Raw genomic sequence first — 27466 nt, forward strand, 5'->3', positions numbered from 1 at the left:
GTACACTGGTTGATAAAGAGATAGTAGTATACTCGTAACAACTAGTATGACACTATGACGACGGTATAAAGAATGAAAAAAAAACCACGGTTAGGTGGTATATATTATAATAATAATACAATTATGGATGGACGGACTGCCTGCCGACTGCCGACACAGAGGTAGCCACAGCCGTGAACTACCGCACTGTACACTGGTTGATAAAGAGATAGTAGTATACTCGTAACAACTAGTATGACACTATGACGACGGTATAAAGAATGAAAAAAAAACCACGGTTAGGTGGTATATATTATAATAATAATACAATTATGGATGGACGGACTGCCTGCCGACTGCCGACACAGAGGTAGCCACAGCCGTGAACTACCGCACTGTACACTGGTTGATAAAGAGATAGTAGTATACTCGTAACAACTAGTATGACACTATGACGACGGTATAAAGAATGAAAAAAAAACCACGGTTAGGTGGTATATATTATAATAATAATACAATTATGGATGGACGGACTGCCTGCCGACTGCCGACACAGAGGTAGCCACAGCCGTGAACTACCGCACTGTACACTGGTTGATAAAGAGATAGTAGTATACTCGTAACAACTAGTATGACACTATGACGACGGTATAAAGAATGAAAAAAAAACCACGGTTAGGTGGTATATATTATAATAATAATACAATTATGGATGGACGGACTGCCTGCCGACTGCCGACACAGAGGTAGCCACAGCCGTGAACTACCGCACTGTACACTGGTTGATAAAGAGATAGTAGTATACTCGTAACAACTAGTATGACACTATGACGGTATAAAGAATGAAAAAAAAACCACGGTTAGGTGGTATATATTATAATAATAATACAATTATGGATGGACGGACTGCCTGCCGACTGCCGACACAGAGGTAGCCACAGCCGTGAACTACCGCACTGTACACTGGTTGATAAAGAGATAGTAGTATACTCGTAACAACTAGTATGACACTATGACGACGGTATAAAGAAAGAAAAAAAAATACCACGGTTAGGTGGTATATATTGTAATACAATTATGGATGGACGGACTGCCTGCCGAGTTCCGACTGCCGACACAGAGGTAGCCACAGCCGTGAACTACCGCACTGTACTGTGTCTGCTGCTAATATAGACTGGTTGATAAAGAGATAGTATACAATACATACAACAATATACTACTATACTGGTGGTCAGGCACTGGTCACCACTAGTCACACTGGCAGTGGCACTCCTGCAGCAAAAGTGTGCACTGTTTAATTTTAAATTAATATAATATTATGTACTCCTGGGGGCTCCTGCTATAACAACCTGCAGTGCTCCCCAGTCTCCCCCACAATTATTATAAGCTTTGCCTTTTATACATTGATGTGCAGCACACTGGGCTGAGCTGAGTGCACACAGACTGAGTCACACTGTGTGACTGGCTGCTGCTGTGTATCGTTTTTTTTCAGGCAGAGAACGGATATAGCAGAGAACGGATATATTATATTAAAATAAATAAAAGTTAACTAACAACAACTGCACTGGTCACTGTGGTAAACTCTGTCTGACTCTGCACAATCTCTCTCTCTCTTCTAATCTAATTTCTAATGGAGAGGACGCCAGCCACGTCCTCTCCCTATCAATCTCAATGCACGTGTGAAAATGGCGGCGACGCGCGGCTCCTTATATAGAATCCGAGTCTCGCGAGAATCCGACAGCGTCATGATGACGTTCGGGCGCGCTCGGGTTAACCGAGCAAGGCGGGAGGATCCGAGTCTGCTCGGACCCGTGAAAAAAACATGAAGTTCGTGCGGGTTCGGTTTCAGAGAAACCGAACCCGCTCATCTCTACTATTTACTGTGTTTGAGCAACAGCGTATGAGGACACACTATGATGATCTTTTCTAAGAACACAGTGGCCAACAGACCCACCCATGCAGAATGTCACATTTAAGACCTCTTCTGTTCTGTAGTGGCTTTATCGCCACAGAATTATTTTCCTAGGTCTATTACTAGTCCTTTTTTTTTAATTCTATGCAGTGGCTGGAATGGAAATAGGAGAGATTAAGATAGCATAGGTGGAATTCTATTCTTACACTGCACTGTCTCTTCTTGATGGTGTTTAACATAAGACATAAGTCTGCGGCTTCAGAAAAGCATTTGCAATTATGGTAAGTAATTCGGTCCAATTTTCCATGGGAAACAGAATGGCTTCCAGGAAAGCAGCCCCCAATGTATTGACTTTGAATCAGCTGTCACTGTACATATGATGTGGGTGTTGTACAGGCCTGTGCATGCATCCTGTATTGTCATTTACTTATTATCTTACTAGACCTAATTTATAACACCATTGCTTTGTGTTTTTCAGCTGTTTGGTGTATTGCTCTGGTGCGTGTGTTGGGCAGACCTATTTTACTCTTTCCATAAACTCGTTCAGAATGATCCACCTCCTCCAGTGTACTTCGTCACACCTCTTATAGTTGGAATAACAATGGTTTGTATAATAAAGGTCTCTATGTTTTCAAGTGTCACAACATGAAATCATTTTAGTAAGCCTTAATTATAAAAATATAATGAAATATCTAAAAAACATATTTTTTAAATAAGTAGTTGTGAAATGTTATTCTTTATATTAATTCAATAGCATTATTATATTACAGAACTATACTTCAAAACTTAAACTTAATTTTTGGTGGAGGTCACAAAGTTTTTTTCCACCCCTGTAAATTCTCATTTGCATTAAGGTGGTCATTCCGAGTTGATCGCTAGCTGCATTCACAGCGCAGCGATCGGGCTAAAAAACGTCTGTTCTGCGCATGCGGCGCAATGCGCACACGCGTCGCACGAGCACAACGAACGATGTAGTTTTGCACAGGGTCTAGCGAAGCATTTCAGTCGCACTGGTGGCCGCAGAGCAATTGACATGAAGGGGGCGTTTCTGGGTGTCAACTGACCGTTTTCAGGGAGTGTTCGGAAAAATGCAGGAGTGCCATGAAAAACGCAGGCGTGGCTGGGTGGGTTTGTGACGTCAAAACAGGAACTGAACAGTATGAAGTGAGCGCAAGCGCTGAGTAGGTTTTGAGCTACTCTGAAACTGCACAAAAATACTTTGTAGCCGTTCTGCGATCCTTTCATTTGCACTTCTGCTAAGCTAAAATACACTCCCAGTGGGCGGCGGCATAGCGTTTGCACGGTTGCTAAAAACTGCTAGCGAGCGATCAACTCGGTATGACCACCTAAGTCAGAGCAGTTCCTAACGGAGGGGAACCAACAAAACGGGAGAGTAATGTTAAAGAGAGGAGGATTTCTGATCCATCCAGTAAGTAGCCACTGGGGTGATTCAAGGAATGCTGCACCCGAGAACTTTTGTGTACTTAGTGAACTCAACCCAAATCTAAATTGAAATATTGGTTGGCGTCATCCTTTAACGTTTGCTGTATCGGAGCAGGGAGTTTCCTAAGAGCAAAGTTAGGCCCAGATTTATCAAGCCTTGAAGAGTAATAAATAGCGCGGTGGTAAAGTACCAACCAATGAGCTCCTAACTGTCATTTTTCAAACACAGCCTGTGACATAGAAGTTAGGTGCTGATTGGTTGGTACTTTTATCACCGTGCTATTTATCACTCTCTAATGGGCCATACAGACTCGGCGACCCACCGCCGAGCTGCCCGACGGCCGATACGGCAGATGGGCGACGCGGTGGCGGGGGGTGGTGACGGGGAGAGTGAAGTTTCTTCACTCCCCCCGTAACCCGGCTCCATATGCGTGCTTGCTAATATGGACGAGATTGTCCATATTGGCCTGCATGCATAAGCGACCTGGCACCAACGATGAACGAGCACGGGGCCGCGCATCGCTCATCGTTGGTGCCTACACACTGAATGATATGAACGAGTTCTCGTTCATTAAAGAACGAGAACGTTCATATCGTTCACTGAAATCTTTCAGTATGTAGGGCCCATAAGGCTTGATAAATGTGGGCCTTAGTTTTTTCATCAAAGTGCACAGTGTTTATTTTCATATAATTTGCGCTTCTCACAAATCCAGATCAACAGGATTTGTGTGACTGGTCACCTATAAATCTTGTGTTATACCTGGCTGCCACACAAAATAAAACCAGAAGAGCATTGGTAATTGCTGGGCCTTACCCTATTTTTACTGTTTATTTATTTGATGTTTTATTGTACTGGTACTATGATTACCCATTTCATTGTTTACATGAGTTTTGAAAATAAAAATTATCATTTTAAAAAACTAGAAGTGGCAATTACAGAGATTGTAAACAGTGTGTCACGAGGTCCTTGATTTACTGTGACTACCCCTAATCAAGCAAATTTCAAATTAAATGAACTTTTGTTGTGAATCCAAATTACATTTTTGTTTGCATGGCCTCTGGTCAAATTTCTAAAATGTTTAAAGGTACATTTTGATGGTCGTTTCATTCTGTTGTTAATATACTGTACAAAATTAAATGAAAACTTGTAACAAGAGGGCAGCAGCAGTTTAGTACATTTTCTCTATCGTCCTAGTGGATGCTGGGGTTCCTGAAAGGACCATGGGGAATAGCGGCTCCGCAGGAGACAGGGCACAAAAAGTAAAGCTTTAGGATCAGGTGGTGTGCACTGGCTCCTCCCCCTATGACCCTCCTCCAAGCCTCAGTTAGATTTTTGTGCCCGGCCGAGAAGGGTGCAATCTAGGTGGCTCTCCTAAGGAGCTGCTTAGAAAAGTTTAGCTTAGGTTTTTTATTTTACAGTGAGTCCTGCTGGCAACAGGATCACTGCAACGAGGGACTTAGGGGAGAAGAAGTGAACTCACCTGCGTGCAGGATGGATTGGCTTCTTTGGCTACTGGACATTAGCTCCAGAGGGACGATCACAGGTACAGCCTGGATGGTCACCGGAGCCTCGCCGCCGGCCCCCTTGCAGATGCTGAAACGAGAAGAGGTCCAGAATCGGCGGCAGAAGACTCCTCAGTCTTCTTAAGGTAGCGCACAGCACTGCAGCTGTGCGCCATTTCCTCTCAGCACACTTCACACGGCAGTCACTGAGGGTGCAGGGCGCTGGGAGGGGGGCGCCCTGGGAGGCAAATGAAAACCTTTTTTGGCTAAAAATACCTCACATATAGCGGCCTCCGGGGGCTATATGGAGATATTTAACCCCTGCCAGAATCCATTAAAGAGCGGGAGACGAGCCCGCCGAAAAAGGGGCGGGGCCTATCTCCTCAGCACACAGCGCCATTTTCCCTCACAGAAAGGCTGGAGGGAAGGCTCCCAGGCTCTCCCCTGCACTGCACTACAGAAACAGGGTTAAAACAGAGAGGGGGGGCACTAATTTGGCGTTAGAAATATATAAAAGATGCTATAAGGGAAAACACTTATATAAGGTTGTCCCTATATAATTATAGCGTTTTTGGTGTGTGCTGGCAAACTCTCCCTCTGTCTCTCCAAAGGGCTAGTGGGTCCTGTCCTCTATCAGAGCATTCCCTGTGTGTGTGCTGTGTGTCGGTACGTGTGTGTCGACATGTATGAGGACGATGTTGGTGAGGAGGCGGAGCAATTGTCTGTAATGGTGATGTCACTCTCTAGGGAGTCGACACCGGAATGGATGGCTTATTTAGGGAATTACGTGATAATGTCAACACGCTGCAAGGTCGGTTGACGACATGAGACGGCCGACAAACAATTAGTACCGGTCCAGACGTCTCAGAAACACCGTCAGGGGTTTTAAAACGCCCGTTTACTTTAGTCGGTCGACACAGACACGGACACTGAATCCAGTGTCGACGGTGAATAAACAAACGTATTCCTTATTAGGGCCACACGTTAAGGGCAATGAAGGAGGTGTTACATATTTCTGATACTACAAGTACCACAAAAGAGGGTATTATGTGGGATGTGAAAAGACTACCGTAGTTTTTCCTGAATCAGATAAATTAAATGAAGTGTGTGATGATGCGTGGGTTCCCCCCGATAGAAAATTATGGGCGGTATACCCTTTCCCGCCAGAAGTTAGGGCGCGTTGGGAAACACCCCTTAGGGTGGAATAGGCGCTCACACGCTTATCAAAACAAGTGGCGGTACCGTCTATAGATAGGGCCGTCCTCAAGGAGCCAGCTGACTGGAGGCTGGAAAATATCATAAAAAGTATATACACACATACTGGTGTTATACTGCGACCAGCGATCGCCTCAGCCTGGATGTGCAGAGCTGGGGTGGCTTGGTCGGATTCACTGACTAAAAATATTGATACCCTTGACAGGGACAGTATTTTATTGACTATAGAGCATTTAAAGGATGCATTTTCTATATATGCGAGATGCACAGAGGGATATTTGCACTCTGGCATCAAGAGTAAGTGCGATGTCCATATCTGCCAGAAGATGTTTATGGACACGACAGTGGTCAGGTGATGCAGATTCCAAACGGCACAAAGGTGTATTGCCGTATAAAGGAAGAGGAGTTATTTGGGGTCGGCCCATCGGACCTGGTGGCCACGGCAACTGCTGGAAAATCCACCGTTTTTACCCTAAGTCACATCTCTGCAGAAAAAGACACCGTCTTTTCAGCCTCAGTCCTTTCGTCCCTATAAGAGTCATATCTGCCCAGGGATAGAGGAAAGGGAAGAAGACTGCAGCAGGCAGCCCATTCCCAGGAACAGAAGCGTTCCACCGCTTCTGCCAAGCTCTCAGCATGACGCTGGGACCGTACAGGACCCCTGGATCCTACATGTAGTATCCCAGGGGTACAGATTGGAATGTCGAGACGTTTCCCCTTCGCAGGCTCCTGAAGTCTGGTTTACCAAGGTCTCCCTCCGACAAGGAGGCAGTATGGGAAACAATTCACAAGCTGTATTCCCAGCAGGTGATAATCAAATTACCCCTCCTACAACAAGAAAAGGGGTATTATTCCACATTATATTGTGGTACTGAAGCCAGAAGGCTAGGTGAGACCTATTCTAAATCTAAAAAAATTTGAACACTTACAAAGGTTCAAATCAAGATGGAGTCACTCAGAGCAGTGATAACGAACCAGGAAGAAGGGGACTATATAGTGTCCCGAGACATCAGGGATGCTTACCTCCATGTCCAAAATTTGCCCTTCTCACTAAGGGTACCTCAGGTTCGTGGTACAGAACTGTCACTATCAGTTTCAGACGCTGCCGTTTGGATTGTCCACGGCACCCCGGGTCTTTACCAAGGTAATGGCCGAAATGATGATTCTTCTTCGAAGAAAAGGCATCTTAATTATCCCTTACTTGGACGATCTCCTGATAAGGGCAAAGTCCAGGGAACAGTTGGAGGTCGGAGTAGCACTATCTCGGATACTGCTACAACAGCACGGGTGGATTCTAAATATTCCAAAATCGCAGCTGATCCCGACGACAAGTCTGCTGTGCCTAGGGATGATTCTGGACACAGTCCAGAAAAAGGTGTTTCTCCCGGAAGAGAAAGCCAGGGAGTTATCCGAGCTAGTCAGGAACCTCCTAAAATCAGTGCATCATTGCACAAGGGTCCTGGTAAAGATGGTGACTTCCTACGAAGCAATTCCATTCGGCAGATTTCACGCAAGAATTTTTCAGTGGGATCTGCTGGACAAATGGTCCGGATCGCATCTTCAGATGCATCAGCGGATAACCCTATATCCAAGGACAAGGGTGTCTCTCCTGTGGTGGTTACAGAGTGCTCATCTTCTAGAGGGCCGCAGATTCGGCATTCAGGATTGGATGCTGGTGACCACGGAGGCCAGCCCGAGAGGCTGGGGAGCAGTCACACAAGGAAAAAATTTTCAGGGAGTGTGATCAAGTCTGGAGACTTTTCTCCACATAAATATACTGGAGCTAAGGGTAAATTTATAATACTCTAAGCTTAGCAAGACCTCTGCTTCAAGGTCAGCCGGTATTGATCCAGTGGGAAAAACATCACGGCAGTCGCCCACGTAAATAGACAGGGCGGCACAAGAAGCAGGAGGGCAATGGCAAAAACTGCAAGGACTTTTCGCTGGGCGGAAAATCATGTGATAGCACTGTCAGCAGTGTTTCATTCCGGGAATGGAAACTGGGAAGCAGACTTCCTCAGCAGGCACGACCTCCACCCGGCAGAATGGAAACTTCATCGGGAAGTTTTCCACATGATTGTAAACCGTTGGGAAATACCAAAGGTGGACATGATGGCGTCCCGTCTGAACAAAAAACGGGACAGGTATTGCGCCAGGTTAAGAGACCCTCAGGCAATAGCTGTGGACGTTCTGGTAACACCATGGATGTACCAGTCGGTGTATGTGTTCCATCCTCTGCTTCTCATACCTAAGGTACTGAGACTTATAAGACGTAGAGGAGTAAGAACTATACTCATGGCTCCGGATTGGCCAAGAAGGACTTGGTACCCGGAACTTCAAGAGATGCTCACAGAGGACTTATGGCCTCTGCCGCTAAGAAGGGACTTGTTTCAGCAAGTACCATGTCTGTTCCAAGACTTACCGCAGCTGCGTTTGACGGCATGGCGGTGGAACGCCGGATCCTAAGGGAAAAAGGCATTCCGGAAGAGGTCATTCCTACCCTGGTCAAAGCCAGAAAGGAGGTGACCGCACAACATTATCACCACATGTGGCAAAAATATGTTGCGTGGTGTGAGGCCAGAAAGGCCCCACGAAGAAATTTCAACTCTGTCGATTCCTGCATTTCCTGCAAACAGGAGTGTCTATGGGCCTCAAATTGGGGTCCATTAAGGTTCAAATTTCGGCCCTGTCGATTTTCTTCCAGAAAGAAGTGGCTTCAGTTCCTGAAGTCCAGAAGTTTGTCAAGGGAGTATTGCATATACAACCCCCTTTTGTGCCTCCAGTGGCACTGTGGGATCTCAACGTAGTTCTGGGATTCCTCAAATCACATTGGTTTAAAACCAGTCAAATCTGTGGATTTGAAGCATCTCACATGAAAAGTGACCATGCTCTTGGCCCTGGCCTGGACCAGGCGAGTGTCAAATTGGTGGTTTTTTTCTCAAAAAAGCCCATATCTGGTTGTCCATTTGGACAGGGCAGAGCTGCGGACTCGTCCCCAGTTCTCTCCCTAAGGTGGTGTCAGTGTTTCACCTGAACCAGCTTATTTTGGTGCCTTGCGCCTACTAGGGACTTGGAGGACTCCAGGTTGCTAGATGTTGTCAGGGCCCTGTAAATATAGGTTCCAGGACGGCTGGAGTCAGGAAAACTGACTTGCTGTTATCCTGTATGCACCCAACAAACTGGGTGCTCTTGCTTCTAAGCAGACTATTGCTAGTTGGATGTGTAATACAATTCAGCTTGCACATTCTGTGGCAGGCCTGCCACAGCCAAAATATGTAAATGCCCATTCCACAAGGAAGGGGGGCTTATCTTGGGCGGCTGCCCGAGGGGTCTCGGCTTTACAACTTTGCCGAGCGGCTATTTAGTCAGGGGCAAACACGTTGGTAAAATCCTACAAATTTGATACCCTGGCTAAGGAGGACCTGGAGTTCTCTCATTCGGTGCTGCAGAGTCATCCGCACTCTCCCGCCCGTTTGGGAGCTTAGGTATTATCCCCATGGTCCTTTCAGGAACCCCAGCATCCACTAGGACGATAGAGAAAATAAGAATTTACTTACCGATAATTCTATTTCTCGGAGTCCGTAGTGGATGCTGGGCGCCCATCCCAAGTGCGGATTATCTGCAATACTTGTACATAGTTACAAAAATCGGGTTATTATTGTTGTGAGCCATCTTTTCAGAGGCTCCGCTGTTATCATACTGTTAACTGGGTTCAGATCACAGGTTGTACAGTGTGATTGGTGTGGCTGGTATGAGTCTTACCCGGGATTCAAAATCCTTCCTTATTGTGTACGCTCATCCGGGCACAGTATCCTAACTGAGGCTTGGAGGAGGGTCATAGGGGGAGGAGCCAGTGCACACCACCTGATCCTAAAGCTTTACTTTTTGTGCCCTGTCTCCTGCGGAGCCGCTATTCCCCATGGTCCTTTCAGGAACCCCAGCATCCACTACGGACTCCGAGAAATAGAATTATCGGTAAGTAAATTCTTATTATTTAGATCTTTGATGAAACACACATTGCACAGATCCAGTGCTAAAAGAAGTTCAAGCCATGGTGTTTTAACTAACAAGGAGGGCCCTTGTGCAAGTTTTGGTGTGGGCCCTTGCAGAGACGTCACAAGGTGGGTGCAGGAGGTGCGCATCGTATCCGGGTGTCATCCTTCCATTGGGTGAAATCAAAATGGTGGCTCCTCTACAGTGACTGTGAGCCGGGTGCTGCAGTGTGACCCTGATGCCACCACTGGGCCCCGGTAAAAATAGCACTGCTCAGAAGGCGGCAAAGACGCTGGCAGAGAACCTTACTACCTTCTGCTCATGCGCCATATATCTGGGGATTTCTATAGAATTTCTTCATAGTATTGAAGAAATCATCCGAATAATGGCCCCAGCCTGTGCCCCAACGGTCCTTATTCTGGGGTACTGGTAGTGTGGAGTGGGGACCCTTGTACCATGTGTGTGTGAACCACAAACCTTGCACCCATTATGGTCACTCCCCTGCTATCCATGTACATTAACATTTTTCTTATAATTATTACTGCAGATTATGGCGACAATACTTATTCAGTATGAGAGACTGAAGGGTGTACAGTCTTCAGGTGTCCTAATCGTTTTCTGGTTCTTAGCAACACTTTGCGCAATAATTCCTTTCCGCTCCAAGGTCATGTCATCTGTAAATAAGGTAAGCTTATAAATCTGGGCTTTCATAATGTAATCACCTCATTGCCTATTGTATATTGTCATTATATTTACTTTGTCCAACCAAAAATTCCTGTGCTTCACCCATTAATAAATACTCATTTATGTTCAGTATCAGACAGATATTAGGGGTCATGTTAACATACTCATTACCTGTATATCTTTATTTTATGACTGTGATATTCTGTACACTGAGAGTTATTGTTGAATTTTGTTAAAACATGCAAATTTGCACTAAGACCTGAACAACTAATCAGACATTTGCATTAATGTCCAGTCTTTGACCAGACATATAAAATCTAAATGCTGATTGGCTCTGTGCCGATTTGCACTTTTGAACAATGTTAGATAATGACCCGTGTTTTATCAAAATGATTTACATGTTCCCTGTTCCCATCATCAGTCACTTAAAAAGTACTATTGATATTTCCTTGTGTGCAGATATGAAATCCAAACTCACACATATAGATCTAGAAAAAGGAGCTACAGTATAAATAAATTCAGTACTATTTATGTCACAAACACACTGGGGCTAATGCAGAGTTGAATGCAAGTCCATTTGCAGAGTTTCTTGCATGTTTTCATAAAGTGCATGCTCCAGAATATGTGTATGCCACAGGTGAGTCAGTGTCATACCCATCTCAGTCTCATATCCACTTGCGAGTGAAGGGTTTCATCAGCGGCGGCTCCGGGACCAGTGACATCCGCTGCTGTAAACTCCCCACCCCTCACGTGCTTCAGACATGTACATCCCAAGAGAAGGTGTGGCTTTATGGGAAGCCCCCATTTATTTCAATTCAGAAGCATGGCCTCATTGCAGAGGGGGCATGGCCTTTCGGGAAGCCCCCATTACATCACTCCAGGGATGTGTCCAGTGCAATGCTAAAGGGGTGGCAGCATTGCCTGCAGCCTGAGTGGCGCTCGGTGCATCCTCAAGAAGCACCAGCACCCAGGTACAGGCACTCCCAGACCCCTCTTTGTCATGACATGACTTGCTGCCTGGTGCAGTGGTGGAAAACTCCCCTGCTGCAGCAGGCTATTCAGAATAATGATGTTGGCTATAAAACCCAGCATATAGATTAGAGATGTGCACCGGACATTTTTCGGGTTTTGTGTTTTGGTTTTGGATTCGGTTCCGCAGTCGTGTTTTGGATTCGGACGCATTTTGGCAAAACCTCCCTTAAGATTTTTTGTCGGATTCGGGTGCGTTTTCGATTCGGGTGTTTTTTTAATAAAAAACCCTCAAAAACAGCGTAAATCATAGAATTTGGGGGTAATTTTGATCCTATAGTATTTTCTCTAACGTCCTAAGTGGATGCTGGGGACTCCGTCAGGACCATGGGGAATAGCGGCTCCGCAGGAGACAGGGCACAAAAATAAAGCTTTAGGATTAGGTGGTGTGTACTGGCTCCTCCCCCTATGACCCTCCTCCAAGCCTCAGTTAGGTTTTTGTGCCCGTCCGAGCAGGGTGCAATCTAGGTGGCTCTCCTAAAGAGCTGCTTAGAAAAAGTTTTTTAAGGTTTTTTATTTTCAGTGAGTCCTGCTGGCAACAGGCTCACTGCATCGAGGGACTTAGGGGAGAGAATTTCAACTCACCTGCGTGCAGGATGGATTGGATTCTTAGGCTACTGGACACCATTAGCTCCAGAGGGAGTCGGAACACAGGTCTCACCCTGGGGTTCGTCCCGGAGCCGCGCCGCCGACCCCCCTTACAGATGCTGAAGATTGAAGGTCCGGAAACAGGCGGCAGAAGGCTCTTCAGTCTTCATGAAGGTAGCGCACAGCACTGCAGCTGTGCGCCATTGTTGTCACACACTTCACACCAAGCGGTCACGGAGGGTGCAGGGCGCTGCTGGGGGCGCCCTGGGCAGCAATATTTAATACCTTTATGGCAAAAGAATACATCACATATAGCCATAGAGGCTATATGTATGTATTTAACCCATGCCAGATATCTAAAACTCCGGGAGAAAAGCCCGCCGAAAAGGGGGCGGGGCTTATTCTCCTCAGCACACAGCGCCATTTTCCTGCTCAGCTCCGCTGTGAGGAAGGCTCCCAGGACTCTCCCCTGCACTGCACTACAGAAACAGGGTAAAACAGAGAGGGGGGGCATTTTTTGGCGATATTTTGATATATTTAAGCTGCTATAAGGAACAACACTTATATAAGGTTGTTCCCATATATATTATAGCGCTTGGGTGTGTGCTGGCAAACTCTCCCTCTGTCTCCCCAAAGGGCTAGTGGGGTCCTGTCTTCGATAAGAGCATTCCCTGTGTGTCTGCTGTGTGTCGGTACGTGTGTGTCGACATGTATGAGGACGATGTTGGTGTGGAGGCAGAGCAATTGCCGATAATGGTGATGTCACCCCCCAGGGAGTCGACACCGGAATGGATGGCTTTGTTTATGGAATTACGTGATAATGTCAGCACATTACAAAAATCAGTTGACGACATGAGACGGCCGGCAAACCAGTTAGTACCTGCCCAGGCGTTTTAGACACCGTCAGGGGCTGTAAAGCGCCCTTTACCTCAGTCGGTCGACACAGACCCAGACACAGACACTGAATCTAGTGTCGACGGTGATGAAACAAACGTATTTTCAAGTAGGGCCACACGTTATATGATCACGGCAATGAAGGAGGCTTTGCATATCTCTGATACTGCAAGTACCACAAAAAGGGGTATTATGTGGGGGGTGAAAAAACTACCTGTAGTTTTTCCTGAATCAGAGGAATTAAATGATGTATGTGATGAAGCGTGGGTTAACCCAGATAGAAAAGTGCTAATTTCAAAAAAGTTATTAGCATTATACCCTTTCCCGCCAGAGGTTAGGGCGCGCTGGGAAACACCCCCTAGGGTGGATAAGGCGCTCACACGCTTATCAAAACAAGTGGCGTTACCGTCTCCTGATACGGCCGCCCTCAGGGATCCAGCTGATAGGAGACTGGAAACTACCCTAAAAAGTATATACACACATACTGGTGTTATACTGCGACCAGCCATCGCCTCAGCCTGGATGTGCAGTGCTGGGGTCGTCTGGTTGGATTCCCTGACTGAAAATATTGATACCCTGGATAGGGACAGTATTTTATTGACTATAGAGCAATTAAAGGATGCTTTCTTTTATATGCGAGATGCTCAGAGAGATATTTGCACTCTGGCATCGAGAGTAAATGCGATGTCCATATCTGCCAGAAGGAGTTTATGGACGCGACAGTGGTCAGGTGATGCGGATTCCAAACGACATATGGAAGTATTGCCGTATAAAGGGGAGGAATTATTTGGCATCGGTCTATCGGATCTGGTGGCCACGGCAACTGCCGGAAAATCCACCTTTTTACCTCAGACCCCCTCCCAACAGAAAAAGACACCGTCTTTTCAGCCGCAGTCCTTTCGGTCCTATAAGAACAAGCGGACAAAAGGACAGTCATATCTGCCTCGGGGCAGAGGAAGGGGTAAGAGAGGGCAGCAAGCAGCCCCTGCCCAGGAACAGAAGCCCTCCCAGGGTTCTGCAAAGCCCTCAGCATGACGCTGGGGCCTTACAAGCGGACTCAGGAGCGGTGGGGGGTCGACTCAAGAATTTCAGCGCACAGTGGGCTTGCTCACAGGTGGACCCCTGGATTCTGCAGGTAGTATCTCAGGGTTACAGGTTGGAATTCGAGAAGTCTCCCCCTCGCCGGTTCCTAAAGTCTGCTTTGCTAACGTCTCCCTCAGACAGGGCGACGGTATTGGAAGCCATTCACAAGCTGTTTTCTCAGCAGGTGATAGTCAAGGTACCCCTCCTACAACAGGGAAAGGGGTATTACTCCACGCTATTTGTGGTACCGAAGCCGGACGGCTCGGTAAGACCTATTCTAAATCTGAAATCTTTGAACCTGTACATACAAAAATTCAAGTTCAAGATGGAGTCACTCAGAGCAGTGATAGCGAATCTGGAAGAAGGGGACTTTATGGTGTCCCTGGACATAAAGGATGCTTATTTGCATGTCCCAATTTGCCCTTCACATCAAGGGTACCTCAGGTTCGTGGTGCAAAACTGTCATTATCAGTTTCAGACGCTGCCGTTTGGATTGTCCACGGCACCTCGGGTCTTTACCAAGGTAATGGCCGAAATGATGATTCTTCTGCGAAGAAGAGGCGTATTAATTATCCCTTACTTGGACGATCTCCTGATAAGGGCAAGGTCCAGAGAACAGCTGGAGGACGGAGTAGCACTAACCCAACTAGTGCTGCAACAACACGGGTGGATTCTGAATTTTCCAAAATCTCAGTTGACCCCGACGACACGTCTGCTGTTCCTGGGAATGATTCTGGACACGGTTCAGAAAAAGGTGTTTCTTCCGGAGGAGAAAGCCAGGGAGTTATCCGAACTTGTCAGGAACCTCCTAAAACCAGGGAAAGTGTCTGTGCATCAATGCACAAGAGTCCTGGGAAAGATGGTGGCTTCTTACGAAGCGATTCCATTCGGCAGATTCCACGCACGAACTTTTCAGTGGGATCTGCTGGACAAATGGTCCGGATCACATCTGCAGATGCATCAGCGGATAACCTTATCGCCACGGACAAGGGTGTCTCTTCTGTGGTGGTTGCAGAGTGCTCATCTGTTAGAGGGCCGCAGATTCGGCATACAGGACTGGGTCCTGGTGACCACGGATGCCAGTCTGAGAGGCTGGGGAGCGGTCACACAGGGAAGAAACTTCCAGGGAGTATGGTCAAGCCTGGAGATGTCTCTTCACATAAATATACTGGAGCTAAGAGCGATTTACAATGCTCTAAGTCTGGCAAAACCCCTGCTTCAGGGTCAGCCGGTGTTGATCCAGTCGGACAATATCACGGCAGTCGCCCACGTAAACAGACAGGGCGGCACAAGAAGCAGGACAGCAATGGCAGAAGCTGCAAGGATTCTTCGCTGGGCGGAAGATCATGTGATAGCACTGTCAGCAGTATTCATTCCGGGAGTGGACAACTGGGAAGCAGACTTCCTCAGCAGACACGATCTACACCCGGGAGAGTGGGGACTTCATCCAGAAGTCTTCCACATGATTGTGAACCGTTGGGAAAAACCAATGGTGGATATGATGGCGTCCCGCCTCAACAAAAAACTGGACAGGTATTGCGCCAGGTCAAGAGACCCTCAGGCAATAGCTGTGGACGCTCTGGTAACACCGTGGGTGTTCCAGTCAGTGTATGTGTTCCCTCCTCTGCCTCTCATACCAAAAGTACTGAGAATTATACGGCAAAAGGGAGTAAGAACGATACTAGTGGCTCTGGATTGGCCAAGAAGAACTTGGTACCCGGAACTTCAAGAGATGCTCACGGAGGATCCGTGGCCTCTACCTCTAAGACGGGACCTGCTTCAGCAGGGACCATGTCTATTCCAAGACTTACCGCGGCTGCGTTTGACGGCATGGCGGTTGAACGCCGAATTCTAAGGGAAAAAGGCATTCCGGAAGAGGTCATTCCTACACTGGTAAAAGCCAGGAAGGAGGTGACTGCACAACATTATCACCGCATTTGGAGAAAATATGTTGCGTGGTGTGTGGCCAGGAAGGCCCCCACGGAGGAATTTCAACTGGGTCGATTCCTACATTTCCTGCAAACAGGATTGTCTATGGGCCTCAAATTGGGGTCCATTAAGGTTCAAATTTCGGCCCTGTCGATTTTCTTCCAGAAAGAATTGGCTTCAGTTCCTGAAGTCCAGACTTTTGTAAAAGGAGTACTACATATACAGCCCCCAGTTGTGCCCCCAGTGGCACCGTGGGATCTTAATGTAGTCTTGGATTTTCTCAAATCCCATTTGGTTTGAGCCGCTCAAATCGGTGGAGTTGAAGTATCTTACATGGAAAGTAACCATGCTACTGGCCCTGGCTTCAGCCAGGAGAGTATCAGAATTGGCGGCTTTATCATATAAGAGCCCATATCTGATTTTCCATACGGACAGGGCAGAACTGCGGACGCGTCCTCATTTTCTGCCTAAGGTGGTGTCAGCGTTTCACCTGAACCAGCCTATTGTGGTGCCTGCGGCTACTAACGATGTGGAGGATTCCAAGTTGTTGGACGTGGTCCGGGCATTGAAAATATATATTTCAAGAACGGCGGGAGTCAGAAAGTCTGACTCACTGTTCATATTGTATGCACCCAACAAGATGGGTGCTCCTGCTTCTAAGCAGACGATTGCTCGTTGGATTTGTAGCACAATTCAACTTGCACATTCTGTGGCAGGCTTGCCACAACCTAAATCTGTCAAGGCCCATTCCACAAGGAAAGTGGGCTCATCCTGGGCGGCTGCCCGGGGGGTCTCGGCATTACAACTCTGCCGAGCTGCTACTTGGTCAGGGGCAAACACGTTTGCAAAATTCTACAAATTTGATACCCTGGCTGAGGAGGACCTTGAGTTCTCTCATTCGGTGCTGCAGGGTCATCCGCACTCTCCCGCCCGTTTGGGAGCTTTGGTATAATCCCCATGGTCCTGACGGAGTCCCCAGCATCCACTTAGGACGTTAGAGAAAATAAGAATTTACTTACCGATAATTCTATTTCTCGTAGTCCGTAGTGGATGCTGGGCGCCCATCCCAAGTGCGGATTGTCTGCAATACTTGTACATAGTTATTGTTACAAACAAATTCGGGTTGTTATTGTTGTGAGCCGTCTGTTCAGAGGCTCCTACGTTTGTCATACTGTTAACTGGGTTCAGATCACAAGTTATACGGTGTGATTGGTGTGGCTGGTATGAGTCTTACCCGGGATTCAATATCCTTCCTTATTGTGTACGCTCATCCGGGCACAGTATCCTAACTGAGGCTTGGAGGAGGGTCATAGGGGGAGGAGCCAGTACACACCACCTAATCCTAAAGCTTTATTTTTGTGCCCTGTCTCCTGCGGAGCCGCTATTCCCCATGGTCCTGACGGAGTCCCCAGCATCCACTACGGACTACGAGAAATAGAATTATCGGTAAGTAAATTCTTATTATTAACCTCAATAACCATAATTTCCACTCATTTCCAGTCTATTCTGAACACCTCACAATATTATTTTTAGTCCTAAAATTTGCACCAAGGTCGCTGGATGACTAAGCTAAGCGACCCAAGTGGGCGGCACAAACACCTGGCCCATCTAGGAGTGGCACTGCAGTGTCAGACAGGATGGCACTTCAAAAAATAGTCCCCAAACAGCACATGATGCAAAGAAAAAAAGAGGTGCACCAAGGTCGCTGGATGGCTAAGCTAAGTGACACAAACACCTCAATATCACAGGAATTATTCGTTCTAATCAATGGTATTATTTATTGGTCCAAATCACTGGAAGAAAATGACAAAATCACTGGAATTAAAAGCCAGTATCACGGGAATTATATCAAATGGCAGTACCACTGGACATATACGGAAGTGTCAGACATGATGGCACTTTAAAAAAACTTTTTTTTTATATGACAGGGACAAACCCACTGTCCTAACAATTGGCAGGGCTGATTAAACAAGCAGCCAGGGGGAAACTCCTGAATCCAGTTTGTAACCCTGGGTAATAATTTTTATTACCCAGGATATGATATAATAGTAATCACTAAGGCTCCCCTGTAGTGCTGTAGATGAGATTCCCCCCCCCCCCCCCAGTGGACCCCCACATGGGAGTCCTTCCGCGTCACGCTGAGGACGCTAAGGGAGTAGAATCCAACCTCTGAACCCATGCAACTGTAGTGGGTGCAGACTTTCTGCTCTTTCTATGGCCTAGCCTCGTGCAGAAGTAGGCCCTCACGAATTTTCTCGATCTGGCAGACCAAGGGGACTGCATCTGAGAAGCAGAGTTACGTATTCTCACAGGTGGTGCTGCGGAAGGATTTGTATTCAGAGTGTCCCCAAGCGGTGTATCACCTGCGAAGGGGAGGTACCTCTTGGATTCGGCGTCTGCGTTCCATTGGCGGATCCAGAGACCTCTGTGAGCCGCTACTGCCATGGAGGATGCTCTAGAATTCATCAGCCCAATGTCCCTCATGGCTTTCACCATGAATTTAGCCGAATCCTTTATGTGACCTAGAATCAAGACAACATCCTCCCTATGGATTGTATCAAGGTCTTCTATGAAATTGTCTGACCATTTTAACATAGCCCTAGCTAACCAAGTGCATGCAATAGTGGGCCTAAGGGCGGCTCCAGTAGCCATGTAAATGAATTTTAGAGTTGTCTCTATCTTGCGGTCAGTCGACTCGTTAACAAGGCCGAGCCTGGTACAGGTAATGTAATTACCTCTGATGGCCTGGACACCGAAATGTCCATTATGGGAGGAATCTCCCATCTTCTTCTATCCTCCTCAGGAAAGGGATATGTCTTAAGTACTTTATTGGGGATGTGAAAAACCTCTTCTGGATTTAACCAGGATCTTTCAAATAGGGTATTCAACTCAACTCTTCCGAAACCGGGAATGTCACTAATGATTTTGCATTTAGCATACAAGAATTTTCCTCTATTTGTATAGGTATTTCTAACACATCCCTAATGGCATTGATAAATTGCTGAATTTTATATTCCAATCTATCATAGTGCCCCCCTCTAACGTCTGTGTCGATCCCTGCGTCGGCATCGATGTCCGCGTTGGCCTGCAAGACCTGTGTATCAGGAGCTGAGGGGGTCCTAGATGAAATGGACTGATCCATATCTAGAGCATTCTTCGTAGCTTTTTTCCAGCAACTTAATAGAGTATGCCCTAATGAACTCTGAGGAATCTTATTTCCTAGGCTATCCAGCCATTCTGTCTCCATTCTAATGTGATGAAACCACTCAAGGCAATCCTGAGTACCTGGTATAGACTCGCACCTCCACAACCTCCAAAACATTTTGTTTTGACATGACACTGACCAGTGATACTGAGCACTGTTCAGGATACTAGAAGTGACACGGAGCAGCAAGATACAGCAATGGGCTACTGAACTGTTCTACTATATACTGGTCACCACAATGCAGCACTGACACTGAGCACAGATATTGAGCACTGTTCAGGATAATAGAACTGACACTGAGCAGCGAGAACAGCACTGGACTACTGTACTGTACTACTATATACTGGTCATTGGTCACCACAATGCAGCAATGATAATAATGAGCACAGATACTGAGCACTGTCCAGGATAATAGAACTGACACAGAGCAGCAAAATACAGCAATGGACTACTGTACTGTACTACTATATACTGGTCACCACAATGCAGCAATGATAATATGAGCACAGATATTGAGCACTGTTCAGGATAATAGAACTGACACTGGGCAGCGAGAACAGCACTGGATTACTGTACTGTACTACTATATACTGGTCACCACAATGCAGCAATGATAATAATGAGCACAGATATTGAGCACTGTTCAGGATAATAGAACTGACACTGGGCAGCGAGAACAGCACTGGACTACTGTACTGGACTACTATATACTGGTCACCACAATGCAGCAATGATAATAATGAGCACAGATATTGAGCACTGTTCAGAATAATAGAACGGACACGGAGCAGCAAAATACAGTAATGGACTACTGTACTACTATATACTGGTCACCACAATGCAGCAATGATAATAATGAGCACAGATATTGAGCACTGTTCAGGATAATAGAACTGACACTGGGCAGCGAGAACAGCACTGGACTACTGTACTGTACTACTATATACTGGTCAGTGGTTACCACAATGCAGCAATGATAATAGTGAGCACAGATATTGAGCACTGTTCAGGATAATAGAACTGACATGGAGCAGCAAAATACAGCAATGGACTACTGTACTGTACTACTATATACTGGTCACCACAATGCAGCAATGATAATAATGAGCACAGATATTGAGCACTGTTCAGGATAAAAGAAATGACACTGAGCAGTGAGAACAGCACTGGACTACTGTTCTGTACTACTATATACTGGTCACTGGTCACCACAATGCAGCAATGATAATATGAGCACAGATGTTGAGCACTGTTCAGGATAATAGAACTGACACTGGGCAGTGAGAACAGCACTGGAATACTGTACTGTACTACTATATACTGGTCACCACAATGCAGCAATGATAATAATGAGCACAGATATTGAGCACTGTTCAGGATAATAGAACTGACACTGGGCAGCGAGAATAGCACTGGACTACTGTTCTGTACTACTATATACTGGTCACTGGTCACCACAATGCAGCAATGATAATATGAGCACAGATATTGAGCACTGTTCAGGATAATAGAACTGACACTGGGCAGCGAGAACAGCACTGGACTACTGTACTGTACTACTATATACTGGTCACCACAATGCAGTAATGATAATAAAGAGCACAGATATTGAGCACTGTTCAGTATACAGATGGAGCCATGCTCTTCTGAGGCGGCTCCATCACAAACGTGCACTCCTAGTGTGACTAGGCGATCCGTCCGCCTAGTCACACCGGGAGTGCACAGAGACGCTTCCATTAAGAGCGTCTCTGACCGGGCGCGTCTCCATCATGAGTATGCATGCCCGGCCGGACAGGAAGTGCCTAGTCACAGAAGGAGCCACGACTAGCGTGGCTCCATCTGTGTGTGCTATTTTTAGCACATCTGCGATTAGCTCTGAATCATCCCCTTAGTTCTATGCACAAGCAATTATGGCCGACTTGCAGTGAACTCTCCATCCCCCTCACGGTATGTGAATGGGATGAGGCAGCGCACAACACAGCACATTGTCTCTACTCCACCACACATTACCATTTGCAGACTGTTTTGATTAAACTCACTCGATTAAACTCACTCCATGTATAGCCCCTTTCAGCACGGTACTTGTTCGGATTTAAAAATGTTTTTAGATTTTCATTGTATAAAAATATTTTTTCTTTTAAAGGTTGAATTGATCCGATGAGGTTAGTAGTGTTGTTAACAGCAAATTTTACTTTAAGGTTTAACATTATTTTTTTGCACTTCTCTGTTTTATGCTCAGGTTGTTACAGATAGATTCAGGTTCACTACATTTTTTATTTATTTCTCTCTACTCGTTGTGGAACTTATTTTATCCTGTTTCAAAGAGGCTCGTCCATTCTTCTCTCTCGTCAGCACCGACCATGTGAGTAGGGTCACTGTTTAGGTATCTCTCACTATAACATGTGGAACACTGTAGTTTCCCACCTCTAACCATGTGTTACTTTGCATCTCAGAATCCCTGCCCAGAATCAGATGCTGGTTTTCTTTCAAGAGTAACATTTTGGTGGTTTACCAAGTAAGTTTAAAATAGTATATATAAATGAATCATCATATGCTGGTTTTATCTCTGCATGTGGAATACAATTGTCACAATACAATTTGCATATATTGGATGGGCATTCTTTTGTACAGTATGCATAGCTCACATTGTTGTGGGTAAGGGACGCCAGCACAGTGTTGTAGACTCACATTTTATTAAATCTTGATAAAAAATCAAGGACCTACTCTATAGTATCCTTATCAGCGCTGAAGAACATCTGTTTAAACATATTATCCTCAGGGTTCCATTGGGAGACATATCCTATCCATAGGCTGCAGACTAGGATATTTTTTTTTTGTCTGCATCCGTTAATATGGGAATTAGCTGCCCTGATATTTCTGAAACTGAAGATTGTATTCTGATGGTCATTACTAACTGGTTGTATTAATTCAGCAACTCCACTCATTCCCAGTTCAGCTAGAGGACTGGGTTGGTAACTGATAGTACACCGGTGGAGAAAGATCAGGTGGTGGTGGGATAGGCTATAGTGAAGAGATGGGTTTGAAGACTGTGCTTGAAAAATTAAAGGCTGGAATAAAGTCTGGCCAAAGGGTACAGGAAGAGGAGCAGCACAAGAAGTCTTGGAGGCAGGAATGAGTGCTGGTAATTAGGGAGAAGGCAAGGTACAGGTCAGAGGCAGATCTTAGATGGCGTGAGAGAGGTTATCTTATTACCTCTTAGTGTGGTGAGTACTTTGAAGGTTAGGCTGAATAGCTTGAATTGCATTGTAAAGCTTATTGGTAGTTATTGTAGGTATTTGCAGAGTTATGTAGCAGTTGTGAAACATTAGGAGAGACACATTGTGTAGGACAGATTGCAGTGGAAATAGATAGAGACAAAGAATTTGATGGTATATGAGAACCACTTGACCCATCTAGTCTGCCCATGTACATACCACACACACACTAGGGTTAATTTTTGTTGGGAGCCAGTTAATCTACCAGTATATTTTTGGATTGTGGTAGAAAATCAGAGTACTCGGAGGAAACCATTACAAGCACAGGGAGAATATACAAACTCTACACAGTTAGGGCCATGGTAGGTGAGTGGAAGCTCAAACAGGAGATGGTTGCAGTAGTTAAGGCAGCAGATAGTGACACAATACAGCAAACTAAGGGGCAGATGTATTAACCTGGAGAAGGCATAAGGAAGTGATAAACCAGTGATATGTGCAAGGTGATAAAGGCACCAGCCAATCAGATCCTAACTGTTAATTTACATATTGGAGCTGATTGGCTGGTGCCTTTATCTCCTTGCACATATCACTAGTTTATCACTTCCTTATGCCATCTCCAAGTTAATACATCTGCCCCTCAGTCTTCAAGGAATACTAACAGTTAATTTTTTCCAAGTCACCCAGCAGGTATCACCAACTGTGTATCACCAACTGTTACATTTAAAAATCCACAGTTGACCTGGAAACCATGAAATGTTAGTGATCTGTGAGGAACGTTTGAAAACCACTGCAATAGAGAATACAAAATTGTGTATTCTGGCAAGTGGCTTGATGTGCAGATTGAAGCTAATGGCAAAGTCAAAGATGACCATAGATGACTGGGGATACTATGATGTTCTCAACAGTGAGGGAGACTAGAGGAATCTGCGATGTAGTTATGTGATTGGCGGTCAGGAGACTGACGGTCACATAACCTCCCCCTACATCCCGCCCCCTCACAATCCCAACGGTCGGCATACCGACCAACAGGGACTATTCCCACTCGTGGGTGTCCACGACACCCATAGAGTAGGAACAGAACCCGTGGCGACCATAGGTCGCCTCAAAGCCCACAGCATCGCGAGCGCAGAGAGCTCGCAAGGGGCTTGCTGCACTCGTCACCTCCCCGGCAGCGGAATCCTAGCGTCGGTATGCTGGAGCCGAGGAATCTCTGTAGCCATGTTCCGAAATCTAGTGGAAAGCATTCCCAAAAGAAGGAAGGCTGCTATATCAGCAAAAAGGGGACCTTTTCCAAATGAATGCCTTTCGATTTGGAATTTAATGATGAACAAGCACATAGGTGTGATTTTCAGATCTCCACACATTTATATGCCTGACTATGGTAATTCAGCGTTGATCGCAGCAGCAACTTTGTTAGCAGTTGTGCAAAACCATGTGCAGCGCAGGTGGGGCAGATATAACATGTGCAGAGAGAGTTAGATTTGGGTGGGGTGTGTTCAACCTGAAATCTAAATTGTAGTGTAAAAATAAAGCAGCCAGTATTTACCCTGCACAGAAACAAAATAACCCACCCAAATCTAACTCTCTCTGCACGTTATATCTGCCCCACCTGCAGTGCACATGGTTTTGGCCAACTGCTAACATATTTGCTGCTGCGATCAACTCTGAATTACCTCCTATATGTCTGTCTGTCTATCTATCTATCTATCTATCTATCTATCTATCTATCTATCTATCTATCTATCTATCTATCAATCTATCGATCTATCTATCTATTCATATTTGCTACATTTGTAAACTTCGATTGAAATATCCAAGAAACATAAATATGAAACCTCCCAATATTCTCGGTTCAAAAAGTGGGGCTCCGAAAAGGGGACATGACCAACGCTCTGTGAGCTGCTGGCATGCCCCCTCTCCCTGTCTTCACTGAATAGACGCTGTGCGCATGCGCACAGCGTCTGTTCACCGCTGCTCTGCTAAGCAGAGTAGCGATGACAGGAGCCTCCCAACTTCCCCTTCCACACTGCGGGACACTGCGGCCCGCGGGTGGGACAGCGGGACAGTCCCAAAAAAACGGAAAAGTTGGGAGGTATGCTACAATAGTTTATTCTATTAATATGATTATTTGTGAATTGAAAACACATATACTGTACATTCATTTATTATGCATATTATAAAATAAAAGGCTTTATTTGTATGCATTAGTATGCTTATTTTTGTATTGACAATGACCTTTAAAAGATTTGACTGTATAGTTTTTCATTGGATAGATAAAAATCCCTGTGACCTTATGAAAACACTGAAGTAAGAATATTTGAAGTATCTGTTCATTTGTTTCGTATATGTCTATTTTATTACTGGGCTTGAAATAACTTATTTTACATTCATACAGATTGGCTATATTAGGCTACAAAAGACCTCTTGAAGATAAAGACCTTTGGTCGCTGAATGAAGAGGATACATCTAAATTGGTTGTGTCTAAACTTATGAAAGAGTGGGAAAAAGAGAAAAGCAAGTTAAGGTGCTTATTATATAGTATCATTTCCTGCTTGTTTTCAAGTTCTGTGAACAATGGTTTAATGGACACTAAGGGGGTCATTCCGAGTTGATCGCTATGCCGCCGCCCACTGGGGAGTGTATTTTAGCTTAGCAGAAGTGCGAACGCATGTGCAGCCGAGCTCTACAAAAACAGTTTGTGCAGTTTCAGAGTAGCTCTGAACCTACTCAGCGCTTGCGATCACTTCAGCCTATTTGCGTCCGTGTTTGACGTCATACACCCGCCCAGCCACGCCTGCGTTTTTTTGGGCACGCCTGTATTTTTGAAACCGGTCAGTTGACACCCAGTAACGCCCCCTTCCTGTCAATCTTCTAGCAGCCGCCAGCGCAAAGAAAAACTTCGCTAGAACCTGAGCACAACCACAAAGGACTTTGTCCCCCTACGTCGCGCGTGCGCATTGCGGGGCATACGTATGCGCAGAAATGCAGTTTTTTCACCTGATTGCTGCGCTGTGAAAATCGTCAGCGAGCGATCAACTCGGAATGACCCCCTAAGTACTGTAAAATACCTTATAATAAATCTGGCTGACTCCATACTAAAGTGGCAATTAATAACTTAGATTTATATGTACAGATTCTTGTATATGTCAGAAAAATCCCATGTGAATAGACGGTAAATAGTAAATAAATATGGCTTCCCTTCCCTTCCAGAATCCAATTTCAAACTTCTCACACTCACTTACAAAGCCGTCACCCACTCCTCTCCCATTTACATCTCTGACCTTATCTCCCTTTACTCTCCCACCCGTCCTCTTCGCTCTGCTAATGCACGTCGACTCTCCTGTCTTCTGATTACTTCCTTCCACTCATTGGCATTTCTATAATGGGTGCGGTGCACACGGGCCCCTGGGTCCAGGAGGGCCCACACCGCACACACTGCACCCATACATTACCCCTCTGGAGTCCCGCGACAGTGGCACTGCTGTGCGGCCACAAATCACTCGGAAAATGGCCGCCGCTCCCATTTCTGAGTGATTTGCACATGCGCACTGAAGGTGTCCCCGGGAACAAGGCACGGCCGCCATGTTCCCGGAGACCTGCACATGCGCAGTAGACTCTGGCATTATGCCAGAGTCTACTGCTGCCAGAGAGGAGGGGGCCCACGACGGAGGCTGCACGTGGGTCCTCTCCTCTCTTAAAACGCCCCTGCTTCCACTCCTATCTCCAAGATTTTTCACGTGCTGCTCCCTTCCTCTGGAATTCTCTACCTCTCCCCCTCAGACTCACCACCTCTCTATAGAACTTCAAACGGGCTCTTAAGACCCATTTCTTTACCAAACCCATCCAAATCTCATCCTAACCCTCTGTCCCACGCTCGGTCTACCCCATCTGTGTCACTCCTGTCTGTCTGCCCCTCCCCTTTAGAATGTAAGCTCTCACGAGTAGGGCCCTCTTCCCTCATGTGCTTATCCTTTTCTTACTTTAATAATCCTCAACTGCCCAAATCGCGCAGTTTTCGGCCACCTTAATACTTATCTCAGTGTCGTCTACTGATATAGATATGCTTATTTACCCTGTACTTGTCCTATATTGTCTTCAACTATAAGTCACTATTTTCCTGTTTTAATTATGTGCATATGTACTCTGTAACTGGGCGCTGCGGAACCCTTGTGGCGCCATATATATAAAGGATAATAAAAATAATAATAATAATATAAAATTAAGAATTTTCTGCTTTGAAAGCTGTTTCCTTGACCTTTCAGATCTTGGTTCGGACCTTCCATTCTTGTTGTTGTCCTCATCTATTGTTTCATGTTATGACATATGCCCCTTTTCTGTTGAATTTCAGGAGCAGGGAAGTACAATATATTAAGACTCAAGAAGCAGAACTTAATCATGTTGATGAAAAGACAACCGAGACAGATGTCCTGATTGTGAATAACAAAAAGAAGACAGAGCCGTCCTTCCTAAAGATTTTGATCAAGAGTTTTGGACCATACTTCTTAATTGGGTCAATTTACAAGCTCTTTCAGGATCTTCTGTCTTTTGTGAATCCTCAGTTACTAAGGTAATGCTCTATCACATACTTACATGGTTAGCAAGGTTACAAAAAAAGACAAAAAGCCATTGATTTAAACATTTTTTTTTTAAATAAGCTTGTTCTGTTAAAATCGTCAGAATTTGGATTTCCAGTATACTTGAAAAGCAAAGAGGGGTAGATCTACCTTTAAGCAAATCTAGACACACAATGGCTAGGGGACACCTAAAACACTTAATATATGACGTAATATATCA

The 27466-nt window shown here is 45.6% G+C and overlaps 1 protein-coding gene across 3 annotated transcripts in view; it reads left to right on the forward strand.

Moving 5' to 3' along the window:
* ABCC3 (ATP binding cassette subfamily C member 3) overlaps positions 1 to 27466 on the forward strand; it is a 232168-nt gene that overhangs the window by 117243 nt on the left and 87459 nt on the right. For all 3 annotated transcript variants that reach the window (XM_063960773.1, XM_063960772.1, XM_063960771.1), the window contains exons 3-8: positions 2370 to 2495; positions 10593 to 10730; positions 21697 to 21819; positions 21911 to 21972; positions 25068 to 25196; positions 27021 to 27239. In XM_063960773.1, coding sequence (XP_063816843.1) covers positions 2370 to 2495; positions 10593 to 10730; positions 21697 to 21819; positions 21911 to 21972; positions 25068 to 25196; positions 27021 to 27239 — 797 coding nt within the window. The remainder of the gene's footprint in view (positions 1 to 2369; positions 2496 to 10592; positions 10731 to 21696; positions 21820 to 21910; positions 21973 to 25067; positions 25197 to 27020; positions 27240 to 27466) is intronic.

The sequence above is a fragment of the Pseudophryne corroboree genome, chromosome 3 (genome assembly GCF_028390025.1).
Source record: "Pseudophryne corroboree isolate aPseCor3 chromosome 3, aPseCor3.hap2, whole genome shotgun sequence".
In the NCBI taxonomy this organism is placed as follows: domain Eukaryota; kingdom Metazoa; phylum Chordata; class Amphibia; order Anura; family Myobatrachidae; genus Pseudophryne; species Pseudophryne corroboree.